The sequence below is a fragment of the Diorhabda carinulata genome, chromosome 2 (assembly GCF_026250575.1).
Source record: "Diorhabda carinulata isolate Delta chromosome 2, icDioCari1.1, whole genome shotgun sequence".
Classification (NCBI taxonomy): Eukaryota; Metazoa; Arthropoda; class Insecta; order Coleoptera; family Chrysomelidae; genus Diorhabda; species Diorhabda carinulata.
In genome coordinates this window covers 18,349,373-18,363,590 of record NC_079461.1, presented here as the reverse complement: position 1 = coordinate 18,363,590, position 14,218 = coordinate 18,349,373, and the positions used below count along the sequence as shown (strand labels likewise).

At 31.1% G+C, this 14,218-nt stretch overlaps 1 protein-coding gene across 1 annotated transcript in view; it reads right to left on the bottom strand.

Moving 5' to 3' along the window:
• Positions 1–2,745: 2,745 nt before the first annotated feature.
• The window catches only part of LOC130903660 (BAG family molecular chaperone regulator 2), a 45,007-nt gene continuing 33,534 nt past the window's right edge, over positions 2,746–14,218 (bottom strand). The window contains exon 4 of the mRNA XM_057815887.1: positions 2,746–10,748. Coding sequence (XP_057671870.1) covers positions 10,611–10,748 — 138 coding nt within the window. The 3' untranslated portion in view covers positions 2,746–10,610. The remainder of the gene's footprint in view (positions 10,749–14,218) is intronic.

The following is a 14,218-nucleotide window of genomic DNA, read 5'->3' as shown; positions in this document are numbered from 1 at the left end:
TATTACATCCAATCCTAACAATTCGGTGGTAATATCATATTATTAAATTTTTTATTTTATTTTAAAGGAGTCTTTTATATAATAATCATTGTGATAATCATAAGATTTAGTTAAAATTTCAGTTAACCAATTTGTGAGGGGTTCGATGGGAGTGTTAATTGATGCTACAATGGGTCTAGCTGATAGACTAGGTTTATGAATTTTTGGTAAACAGTAGAATTTAGCAGAAATACCGTTATAGTTTGTTAATTTCCTCCGAGTTTCTTTGTCAATTTGTTTTTTGTTAAAAACTTTTTTTATTAATTTGTTACAATTATTAGTTATTTTTAGAGTTGGATCATTATGAAGTTCTTTGTATGATGTATTATTGTAGATAAGTTCTTTGGATAAATATAAATACTTTTGTTTCTTCATAATCACCGTGACATTACCTTTGTTAGATGGTATGACTATTAAATTTGGATTTTCTTTTAGAAAATTTTTGGTTTTATATAATAAATCTCTAAAACCAGAAGATTGTTTGAATTCATGAATGTGGTTCGTTAAAATATTGGTTGCTTTGGCTATAATGACATTTCTTTCTTGTTCATTTTGTATGAAAGAGGATATGTAATCAATATTGGCTAACATAGTTTTAATTGAAATATCTTTAGTAATTATAGGTTCAATACTGAATTTAGACCCTAACAATAGAAACTGTAAAATATCCTTAGGTATCTCTATATTTGAAATATTTTTAATCCAACCTAACCCATAAAATTTATTGTCATTCATATTCTAACCAATAATATTCATAACGACCTAGCCTATTGAAATTTAATGTTATCCATAAATTTACCAAGCAATATTGAACATCATTCACTACAACTTATCCTTATCTAACCTATAAAAATTCAACACCATTCATAATCTAACCAATTAAAAATTTATAAAAATTTCTATAGTAACCAGAATCAATATTTCAATTAATCAATATTTCTATTAATTTTTATTAATTTGAATATTGAATTTTGAAACCTATGAATTTTAAACCACCGAAAATCTAAATTATTATAAGTGAAATTTTATTATTATTATACATTTATACATATTTCTTATATTGTATTTGACCATAATTTCAGTCCTAGTCGAATAAGTATTCGAAATCTCGAAAAATATATTAAAATTAGTCCACTTTAATAATAATATAGCTAGCAATTTCTATATATATATATATATATATATATATATATATATATATATATATATATATATATATATATTTCTTATTTCTGTTCTTAGACCTTTTGATATATTAATGCATCTAAATGTTCTTGATTTTAGGTCCTTTCTGTTTCAAAAAATTTTTTTTGTAGTTTTTAAAAGAAGAGTGTTATAGCACAATTGGCAATGGAAGATCTTGAGGAAACGGTTCTAAGCAAACTTGATATAAATATTCCATTCTTTTTCCGATATGTAGATGATTGCATTGCTGCTGTACCAAAGAATCAAATTGAAAACTTAAGTAAAAAATTCAATTCTTATCATGAAAAACTTCAATTCACCATCGAGGTTGAGCAAAATAATAGAATCAATTTCTTGATGTCACATTATATAAAATTAACAATAACATAAGAACAGACCAACTTGGTCCTCAAGATATTTAAACTTCAATTCGTGTTATACTATGTCATAAAAAAGATCAGTGATAATAAGTTTGGCTGATAGATCTATCCAACCATCAGATCCTGAATTTAGATGCTTAGATATTCAAAAAATTGCATTGAAAGAAAATAATTATCCGGAAAAAATTATAAATGACATATTTAAGAAAAGGATAAACAGATACTGCAATCAATTTACAAACAAAACTGAAACGAAACATAAAAAACATTTTTCCTTACCATATGTACATTTTCCCAACAATTATCGAATTATTTCAATAAATATGATATTAGTATAAGTCATAGAGGACATAATACATTATCCAAATATTTCACTAAATTAAAATCTAAAACAAAACAAAAGAAGTAATATTATATATCAAGTGCTTTGTACTAAATGTGACGCTGTTTATAAAGGGCAAACATATCAGTATTTAGAAAATAGACTAAGAGGTCATCAATACGATAAAAAAAATAGAACTGCATTAACGAACCATGAAATATCAAAAAAACATAAAATCAATTATTAAGATTCAAAAATTCTTGAAACGGAATCTAATACACGAAAAAGCTATAAATGAGAAAAAAGATGTAAATAATTTAAGTAAAATTTATATCTCTCTTTAGTAAATTCTATTAAATTTAATATATTTGAGATGTGGAAAACAAGGAAAAATTAATTTTTCTTATTGGAACAAAGTTCTAAGTTGATTTTATCCTTATTTTGATATTCATGATGAAGGTGATCTATAGATCAATATATATAAGCAAATTTTCAGTGTCAATATCATACTTTGATAAAGACTTAAAGAAAAGTCGAAACTTCAAAATTTATCTTTCTTTTAAAAACTATCAGAAAAACTAATTTTGAAACAGAAGAGACCTAAAATCAAGAACACTTAGATGCATTAATATATCAAAAGGTCTAAGAAATAAGAAATATATATATATATATATATATATATATATATATATATATATATATATATATATATATATATATATACTTGTGTCTTTCTGAACTAACAAAGAAATGAGTAATATCAGTTTTCGATAAAAATATAGGAGACCAGGTTCTGGAGAACAAAACGTTTACAGTTACTGCGATCAAATGAAACATTTTTATTAAGGTATTGTTCAAAAAATAAAATATGGAATAATTTAACAGTATCCAGAAAATCTTAGAGAATTGCTAAGCATATTTAAGTGCAATGGAATTCTCAATCAATGGGAAAGTTGAAAAAGTTCGCCATATGAAATTATCAGATAATTTAACGTAAGAGCATGTTACAAAGTGCATTCATTGTGCAGATGTTGTCTCTAACAAAACATACCTATAGTAAAATTGCAAAACCACGTAAGTCAATTTTTATCATTTATGGGTTTTTGATGTGAAAATTTTTTTAAATAAATTATTCACTTAAACTGCAAAATCTCGTAAGTTCATGAATAATAATAATTATAATATAATAATAATTATGATAATTTTTAATACTTGTAGTGACATCTTTCAAAAGCTAGCAAGATTGATATGAAAAATATATAAAAAAGAAACCTCTTTAGTAGACTTGGGAGGTTTTGACATTTAAGTATATTTTTAATGAAAATTAAAGTGAGGTTAAGTCTTCAGTCGCGCCAAAAATCATTTCGCGGTAAGCCAACTTAAGGTTTGTTTTTGTGCCCTAAACATTCATAAAATCAAATAGTTATGTCAGATAACCATGGTAAATATACTGTGAGTTTAATATTTAACAAAAATATCACTGGGTAAATCGTTTATTAACTTAATAATACCGTGATTTCTAAATATTATGTTGGGGGTTAATGTTAATGTCTTGTAGAATAGAAAAGAGTAAAACCCAAGATGATTTCGGCAAAGGTCAGGGTCATAATGATATTCTGGTGACAGATTTAAGAGCCAGTAGTAGCTTTATCATCGGTGATGATTTGAATATTTTGAACAATATCACTGAGAAACAAGCATCAACCAGTAATACTCCTTGTTCTGAAAGAAATTAAGATAATGATATAACTGATATTAGTAAAAGCGTGACGCCTACTTCCACGGTGCCAGCCAACATCACCTTTGGAGGAATCCTTATTAATCCTCGACTTGAATAATACGGGACTATACGACATTAATACGAGTGTCTGACTTGGAGATTCAAAATTCTAATAACGAACCTAGTGACTGTGGTTCTGAGTATGTTATTTCAGAAAATGATCAAAATAAGACAAATCAAACTGTTGCTCCAAAACGTAAAAGATCTAGAAGAAAAAACGTGAATAGCTTCAACTTAATAAGAATAAATTGAAATGAATGAAAGGAGAAAATTATACTTCAATTAAATTAAATAAGGAAACAAAAAACTATAAAAAAAAATGAGAAAGAATCAAGGAAAATGGGTCCCCCTTGTGATTGCAATATTTCCAAAAAATCCAAGTTTTATTGCCGATTATTTTCTGAGAAAGAAAGGAAGCCAATATTTGAAATTTTTTGGGCAAAACTTAGATTGGAGTGAAAAAAATATTTATATATCGGTATTGGTCGATGCTGCTCCTGTTAAATTTCATCGCACTGGTACTATTTGTTTAACCTATTCCTGTGAATTATTAAACAAATTTCCTGTATTTTCAGATATTGAAAGTAAGCTAAGAAATGTCTCTCAAGTATTTCATCATAAAAAAGAAAATATGCGAAGACTAGTTCGCAACAAAATGTTTCTTAAAACTATTGCTATAATCTGCCAACAATTGACACAACAACGCAGAAGAAAAATCGAAATATTAGACCAGTTTCTAGAGACAAAGAATTTCTGACCAGATTTTTGAGTGAACTGCCCAAGATGGAAAGTCATTATTGTCGTAAAGATACAGCTAAATTATATTTAGATTCCCACTGGCAAAATATTAATGATCTGTACATATTTTATTCTAGTGAATGTGAGCGACAAAGATTTCAAACTTTAAACCATACCACATTTAGACAAGAGTTTCATGAACAAAATCTGTCTGTTTTTAAACGGAGGTAATATAACATTAACCATCTTAGCGATTATATTATTATATTTGATTTTAAAATATTCATTTCAAGAAAGATCAATGCGATACTCTACGGGAACCATCAAAGAAGATGAATATCAAACACATATCACAAAAAAAAATTTGGCTCGGGCTGAGAAAGAAACTCAAAACGAACTCGCTAAGACCAATTCATCTACATTAATATTTACCATGGATGTACAAAGCTGTCCGACGGCACCAAGATTGCGAGTTTCTGCGTCGTATTATAAAATGAATTTTACGTTTTATTACATGGTTAATGGTATAGCAGACTGTTACATCTGGCATGAAGGTGCTGGTGGAGTGACTGCCAATGAGTTTACCTCAATCATTCTGGATTATATTAATAAAAATCTAATTCAAGATACTAAAACTAATAATTTTCAGTGTCGGACGTGGGTACGTGGGTATATATATGTGGGTACCAACGTATATACATACCAACTTTGTTGAGAGTAAGAAAATTGAAATCTATCAATATTTCTTTGAAAAGGGTCACACTCAAATGGAGTGTGACTCAATTCATGCTTGTATTGAGAGGAAACTGAAAAATGTAGAGGTTTATGTGCCTGGTTGCTACGTTCAGATTTGCAAAACGGCAAAACATACAGGGTTCATTATATTTTTTACAAAAATATTCAGTTTTACAAACTATTTATTCTTCAATTCGTCCTGGTAATACAACCAAAGATCCTATAGTTACAGATATTCGACGTCTAGCCTACAATTTAGATGGTACTATTAACTATAAAATAAATTATGGGGACAACTGGGAGGAGCTACCCAGGCGAGTAAAAAAACGAAAAGAAAACTCGATTATTTCTAATCTATATTCCGGGCGACTAAAAATAAAACCGGAAAGTAGAATCATTTAAAAGAATTGAACAAAATTGTACCTGAAGGTTTCAGGACATTTTATGAAAATCTTTCACATGGCTAAACATTTTTATTCCTTTATAGCAATGTTAATGTATTATGTTTGGTCTATGTGTATTTTTCTGATTACCTGATTACCAATTCCAAAAATCCTACTATAAATCTTTATTCTGACGTAACGGGACGAGCTAGAATGTTTTTTGGGGATTCTAATAAAAGCAGACGATGTAGGAAAGAATCCACTAAGGAAATGTGGACCACGAATACATCCATTCGTAGAGCATTTTTCACTGCTTCGTTATCAAGAAATAGATTTGAGGAAATCTCAACTTTTTTCTACTAACAAATCTAACAAATCTACTAGAGCAGAAAGAAAGGAGAATGACAAATTAGCTGCGATAAGAGAAGTATGGAATCTTTTTGTTACCAATTGTAGAAAAAGTTTTGAGCCATATGACCATATTACTATTGACGAGCAGTTGGTTAGTATTCGTGGAAAGTACCCTTTTAAGCAATACATTAAATCAAAGCCAGGTCGATACGGCATCAAAATATGGGCAGCTGCTGACGTACAAACTTATCTTTGCAATCTTCAGGTCTTCACTGGAAAACTTCCTGGAAATTTATCAGAGAAAAACCAAGGCTATAGAGTGGTATCTGACTTAGTACAACCATATCAAGATACTGGGAGAGGAAGAACTACTGACAATTTCTTCACAAGCGTCCCTTTAGCTAACTATTTAGTATCCAAAAATCTAATCTCATTTGGAACTATTCGTAAAAAGAAACCCGATACTCTCGCAACCATAAATTACACGTCTAGGCCAATCATGATATTGGATTATAACCAAACCAAAGGAGGGATTGATAATGCTGATAAACTTGTAAGGGAATATTCATGTAGTAGGAGGACAGCTCGATGGCCGTATTGGTTATTTTTCTATTATAGACATGTGTACATTGAATGTTTATGTCATTTATATGGAGTAAAATCCCATTTGGAAGAAAAAGAACTATGCCCGGCGACGTCTTTTCTTACTGCAATTAAGTGATGACTTGGCTGGATCTAATATGGAAAAAAGAGCACAATATAGGAACCATAAGTAGCACACAAAGGCAGCACTACGAGACTGTGGGATAGCAGAATACAGTGCCACAAAAGCTGCTGGAAAACCAGCGAACCAAAACAGAAAAAGGGCAAGATGTTTCCAGTGTCCCAGAAGATGTGACAATAAAGTGAACACTAGATGCGATAATTGCAAACAATTTATATGTCAAAATCATAGAATAAGCAAACCAAATATTGTATGTACTAAATGCGCATCGGCTTAAATTCTTTTTTAATTTTTAATGAGCATAATGAATTATTTTTGATTTTTGGTAACTTTTTATTTCTTTTTCCTAATATTTGTTTGTTATATTTTAAATATATTTTTTATTTTCTTCTCCAGAATATTCAAAGAAGTTTCATTGAATGTCTAATGTATAATTTGTTTCTCCCTAAAGCTATTTGATCTAAAAATTGAATTAAACTAATTTAAAATAATATTTTTAGCTGGGGTCTCTGAAGGACCCCGCATGGGTGTTTATCGTCACTTGAGATCAGAACTAGTCTGTGACCAAAATTTCTCGAAATTAGCTTCTGGCGCCACCATACTGAACTCATACTCCAGCGTTCAGTGCAGAAGTAGTCTAACTGCAGAGCGCTCGATCGGCGCACAAATCTAATATTGGTTAGAAGTCTATGTCACACAACGATATAATATTTGGTGCAGAAGAAGCCTAAGTGCCACAGATAGTCTATGTGTCTTCGAACGGTGGACATAAAATAGTTCTAATAAACATGAGATATTAGAGTGCAACAGTTTAAACGGACATAGGCTCTTCCTGACTCAGCTGCACCCGATCATCCAAAATCTGAGATGGGCGAGGATGAAATGCAGTGTTCCTTGCAACAGGTGGTAAATAATGATATCCATTTTCTTACTTCTGATGTTAACGAAAATCTAATAGAGGGTTCTGGAAAACAAAAAGACGAATGTGACGAAGTATTGCCATCCACGAGTGGACTCCAACAAAAAACGCAAGTTGAGATAGATTTACAGTTATCATCTTCAGAATGTGATCCCTACGAGACTGACAACGATTCACATGATCCTGATTATCAGCAAACCTCTTCAGAAAACGAAGAAAATAATTATATTGATCTAAAAAATCAAGATGAGCAAACAAAAACATCAAGAAACAGAAAGCGCAATACAGAAAACTGGAAAAGAAACGTAATAAAAAAAAGCCGAAATTCTGGAATGTCCTATACAAATTGGAAAAGAAATACACAATCCCGGCGAAGCATAAAAACACCGTGTGAAAATTGTCGAATGAAATGTACAACAAAAATTTCAGAAAAACAGAGGATTCTCGTATTTGAAGAATTCTGGGCTTTAGCAAACGTCAACAGACAAAGGGATTTTATAGCAAAGTATGTTAAGTACAAAAACAAAATGAGACAATGCAGAAGACCAATTAATGAAGAATCTGCTGAAACTATAAGTAGGCGATCATTTACTTACACATATTGTTTGCCTATTGAGCAAACCAAGATCCAAGTTTGCAAGACATTTTTTATCAACACATTAAATATAAGTGCTCAAGTGGTGAAAACAGTTTTTAATAAGCTAGGAAGCGCTGGGGTGGTAAAAGAAGATAGGAGAGGAAGAGCATCAAAAAACAATCTATTAGATGAAACTGTAAGACAAAGCGTCAAAGACCATATCAATTCATTCGAGACTATTGAAAGCCATTACTGCCGTAAGAACTCTCCTCGTTTACATTTGCCAGGAACATTAAATATAGCAAAAATGTATACCCTTTACATTGATTATTGTGAGGAAAACAACATTTCTCGACCTGCTACTGAAAACATGTACAGGGACATTTTTAAGAACGATTTTAACCTGTCATTTCATCAACCAAAAAAATATTTATGCGATATTTGTCACAAATACGAAAACTCTACACCAGATGAAAAGATAGATTTAGAACATGAGCACCAAATTCACATTCAAAACAAAAATATTGCCAGGGATCTAAAAAATTCTGACAAAGAGAAGGCCCTAGTTAATATTCAAATGTGTGCGGCTGTCTTTGATTTGCAACAGATATTACCCGTTCCAAAATCAGAGGTAGGGCTAGCTTATTACAAGCTTAAGCTATCTACATTCAATTTCACTGTGTTCGACTTAGCTTCCAAGGACTGTAACTGCTTTATGTGGTACGAATGTGTCGCGAAAAGGGGCTCCTCTGAAATAGGAAGCTGAATTCTTATGTTTATAAAAGAGCATATTGCTAAAGGCATTAAAGAATTTTGTTTCTACTCTGATAATTGTGCAGGGCAGAATAGAAACAAAACTTTATTTTCCCTGTACAACTATGTCTCACAAAAGTATAACATTGTTATAAATCATACATACTTTGAACGATGTCATACGCAATCAGAAGGAGATTGCGTCCATAGCGTAATAGAAAAGGCAGCTAGAAATATTCCGATAGCAACACCTGACCAGTGGTACACACTGGTAAGAACTGCTAAAAGAAAAAACATTATACCGTTCACGAAGTATCTCAGGATTCAATTTTTGATTTAAAGGACCTACCGTTGAAAACCATCATAAATAGTGAAAAAGACACAGCGAATGAAAAAATCAACTGGAACAAAATAAAAATAATGAAGACTTCTCCGGATCATCCTGATTGTATCTTATTGAAATACAGTTATAAACAAGAGTCATTTATAATTTTAAATCTGCTAGAGAAGGGTAGGAAAAAAATAAAAAGCGTTACCCATGAATACAAATTAAAGACATTGTATAACAAACCTATCCCACTTACCAAAAAAAAAATACGATCATTTGATATTCCTTTGTGAAAAGGGTGTTATTGGTAAGTCATATCATGAGTTCTTTCGGAATTTTTCTTTGTATTTATTACTACTATTAAAAAACTAATTCAGCACCTTGTGTATACCTATTTTTTAAAAAATTGTTTGTATTATACAATGGTGTTATTAATTAGTGATTAAAATGTTCTTTGCAATTACGTTTTGTTTTTCTTTTATAGTCTTAGGCGTTTCCACATATTTGAATGATATAGTGTGCTCAAACGTAACTGGACTATGCAAAGTTTAAAAATTTTGCATAGTCCAATGTATTTCCAAATCCAGACCAAATCCCCAGTATCTTATATCCAGTGATGGACATAGAATATGTATCCAACTTGCGTTAGGTAGCCTATGTCCATTAGTTTTTAAAAACTATATAATAGGTAAAGTGTGTTATATACTATTTTATTTTAGCCCCCCCAATGACGATTGGATAAAAATTAGAGTGATATACTTCAAAAGGTTTTTCGTTTATACACAAAAAAATCTCTCCTGTAAAATTTTAGAAATGTGACATTGGCTAGTTCTGATCTCAAGTGACGTTATGTTGATTTAGATAGAATGGGAATTTAAGGGTTAATAACAAAGTGATGAGGTTTCCTCCAAAAACTTAAATCCTTACGGCCATATTGCAGCTTTCATTGTTTTTCAAGTAACTAAATTGATAATGTAATCAATTTCTCTTCCCCCCATAAAATTTCAACAAATCGACTTCGAGCTTCGCAATTTAACCATCGATACTATAAATCGAAATAGTAACAATTGAGTTTTTCACACTCTGACCTCTCTGTAATTAGTTTTAATTTGAATATTTAATTGGAATGCAATATTTCTTTGCCAAAACTTTTACACTACATGTTATATTTTTAACAGTAGATATCTCGAAATTATACTTGAAAAAAAAACGACGACAAATTAATCTGATTTTCGAAAAATAAACTCCTTAGATTTTCTCAATAAAACTAAATTAACAAAAAAATTTACATCAAAAATTATTACAATCAATACTTCGAGAAATCCTACATTCATGTATTGTGAACTAACATGTATAAGCAGTCTTTTAAATTGAAAATATACGATCTTCATTTCAATCAATTCACTTCATTATAAGAAACAACTTTCATTTTTTCAAAGTATGTGAGAAGGCCGTACAGTCGTCTTTTAACTTTTTTCTGATCATCGACAGTACATCCCAATAAGGCTGATTCAAAAATTTTGTCCGTTATACCCTAAAACAAAGATATTATTAAAAAAATATCACAGAAAAAAAATTTCTCACATCAATAATTTCGACAAATGTTTAGATTATACACTGTAACGAGTTGTTCATGTGTTTAAGGCATTATTGTTTCCCTTGTAGCTTATCCATTGCCTATAATTATGCAGTTATCGAATATACTGGAGGTTTTCTGACTAGTTTCAGAATATTCGAGAAAATTACATTAACAGATATGATTTTAGAAAAAGGTCAAAATTACAAGTCTAAAGTTTCAAGTTTTGATTTGTGTTTACACACAAATTAAAAGCATTCGGTGTATTACAAATTTGTATTAGGAATGGAGAGACCTGGAAAGAAACAAATGTTCATGGCAGAGGAGAGTTTAAAGCCAAAGGTACCAAAAAGTGGCTACTGCAAGAGGTGATTTAACTTCTTCTAATAAACAAAAAAGACCACACCTGAATCTCTTAAAATGTACGGAAAACATTTAATATCTGGATAACGGTAAGGTTTAGGGAAGTATACATGAATTTGCCTTATTTTTACCCCTGAATGCATTAAAATAGAAAAAACCGGGTAGTTGTATTTGTAAAATTAAGAAATTTGATATTTATGAAATCAAACCTTGACCACTTTTATACGCACCCTGTATAAAATGAAAAATTTTTCAACATAGATTCAAATACGTCTGACCTTGCTAAAAGCAATCGAACAGAAACCATTTTCATATATTCAAGGGTATCCTCGTAAAAAAATAATTTATAAGGGTCTGCAAGGGTCAAATTGTTTACAAAAAAATTAATAACTCAAAAAGTATGCATTTTTAGAAAAAAGTTATTAGATAAAAGTATACTAAAATTTTACGTAGATTTCAAAAATGCATTAATATACAGGGTGTTCTATTTAAAATAACAAAGTTACAGTCGACTTCCGATAGAACCGGAAGTCGGTCATCTTTGAAAATATTCTAGTTAAAAAGATCGTATTCGAAAACCCAAACGTAGATATTTTCATGTTTTAACCATAAGTATTTTATCATATACAGATAGTTTTATTTCGTCGTGGGACGGTATATATAAAGCTTCCGGAGTATTACAAATTGGTATTAGGTATGAAGAGACCTGGAAAGAAACAAATGTTCATGGCATAGCTCAGAGGAGAGTTTAAAGCCAAATGTATCAAGAAATGTCTACTGCAAGAGCTGGATTCAAATGTGGGATTACCATGCACGATTTATTGGATGATGTTACTAGAATGAAAAATGATACGAAGTTTCCCGGCCGACGCACCCACTGAAAATGCGACTGGAATCGAATCTTTGGGTCAAACAACTTTGAAGGTGCTGTTCAATAATTATAAAAGACTACTGTGTGACTTATTGTTTAACTGCAAATCCACTGAAGATGATAAAGTGGTTGAAAAGATTATCGACGAGGTAATTTGAAGTATTTTTGGAGTTCTATTAATCTATTTGGAGATCGACAAATAATTTGTGTCCTCTAAGTGGTTTGCACTCGTATCAGTAGGAATGAAGTTGAGGAAGGTATTGTATCTGGGTTAGATAAATTCTTCAGTTGGTTAGGTTACTCGCTTTTATTCTGAAAATTGGAGGGAGGGGAAAGGAAATTGACAAATGTTATTTTAAAACATCGTCAAAGTTGTAAGTTTTGTCTGTTACTTCTTAATTTGGACTAATGTTCATAAATGAAATATGAGAGTTGGATAAAATATCTATTACATTGTATATCTCGAGACATATAGACGGTAAACTCACTACTACACCTTGTAATTTCCTTCTTCTTATTCCTTCTTGTATGGTAGGATTAAAACCTATTTCTTCTTCAGTTTCAGCCTCCTGGATCCAGATTGTCACACCATATCTTTCTCGGTCGACCAATACTTATTCTGCTAATGTTACTATTCCATTCTTGTTTTCGTTTTTGTACCCAGTCAATTACATTTTCTAGCTTATGTTTTCACTTCTTTCTCTGTCTAGAACTGTTTTTTTCCTACTATTTTCTTGAGTTCTTTCATTTCCGTTGTCTCTAGTAGTATTTTTGTCTTAGGTGTATCGGGTCTTGTCTCTACTGTGTATGTCATTATAGGTCTAATTTTTATTTTATATATTCTGCTTTTTGTTTCTTTTGTAAGATGTTTATTTTTCCAAATAGTGTTGTTGAGGCATCCTGCTACTTTGTTTTGACGACCTGCTGTCGCACCTCATTCTCGACATCTCCATAGCTCGTTATGTCTATTCCTAAATATCTTAGACGTTGTCATGAATTTTGTTTTCTCAGCTGAAATTATTTATTGTACTGATTATCTACTGTGTTGAAGATGTGTACTAGTCTCTGGAGATCGTCCAGGGATTCAGCGAACAGTACAGCATCATATCTTCCGCGTAGCAAAGTATTTTAAGTTGTTTGTTACCCATCTGGTACCCTTTGCCCTGTCGTACTTTTTTTATAACTTCGTCCATATTATATTGAATAAAAGGGGACTTGATGAGTCACCTTATCTGATGCGGATATTTAGAGGTAGAGCATTTGCCAACTTGTTATTAATTCTGACTTGGACTTGGTTGTCGGAATAGATGTTGTCGATGGTCTGAACCATTATATAGCAGGTGTAGAACATTTTCAAGTTGAATGCGGTCAAACGCTTTCTGAAGGTGTATGAAACACAGATATGCTGGTTTGTTATATTCAATGGATTTCTCAACTGCTTGTCTCAATATGAATACAGCGTCCACGCATGATCTTCCGGATCTAAAGCCTTGTTGTTCTTCCGATGTAATTGCTTTAATTTTGTTTGTTATATCTTTTGTGACTAGTTTCTAAGTTGTGTCTAATAAGTTTATGCCCCTATAGTTATTTGGGCACTTTTTATCTCCTTTCTTAAACATTGTTCTAGTTCTCCACCTTGCAGTGCAATATAATTTTTTGGATTAGATTGGTAAATGCTGTTGTTCAACTATCTCTTCCTTATCTTAATGCTTAATGACTCGTTTGGTATACCGTCTTGCCTGGGTGACTACCTATTTTTCAGAGCTTCAAGGGCTTTTTGTACTTCTTGTTAACTGATATGTAATTCTTCTCTTATTTGTGGTATATATTTCCTTTAAATAATTCTGTCAGATACCTTTCCTATTCTTCTTGAGGTATTTTGTTAGTTTCTGCTATTTCTTTTCGCTGAGTTCGCACGAAACGCCATATTTGTTTCTGAGCACCATAAAAATCACTTTCTAATCTTTTGGAGAATCGTTCCCAATATTCATGTTTTCAGTCTTACTATATTCCATTCGGAAATGGTGTAGAGTAATAAATCAATCCCTCTCCTGGCCACCATAGCCGTAGTCACATTTAAGAATAATTTATTATTTTATTTTATTAAACGTTAGTAAACGAATACAACATTTATTTTCTAAGAAATTTATTGCATCAAGTTCACATTTCCAACTATGTTTACTTATCGGCGAAA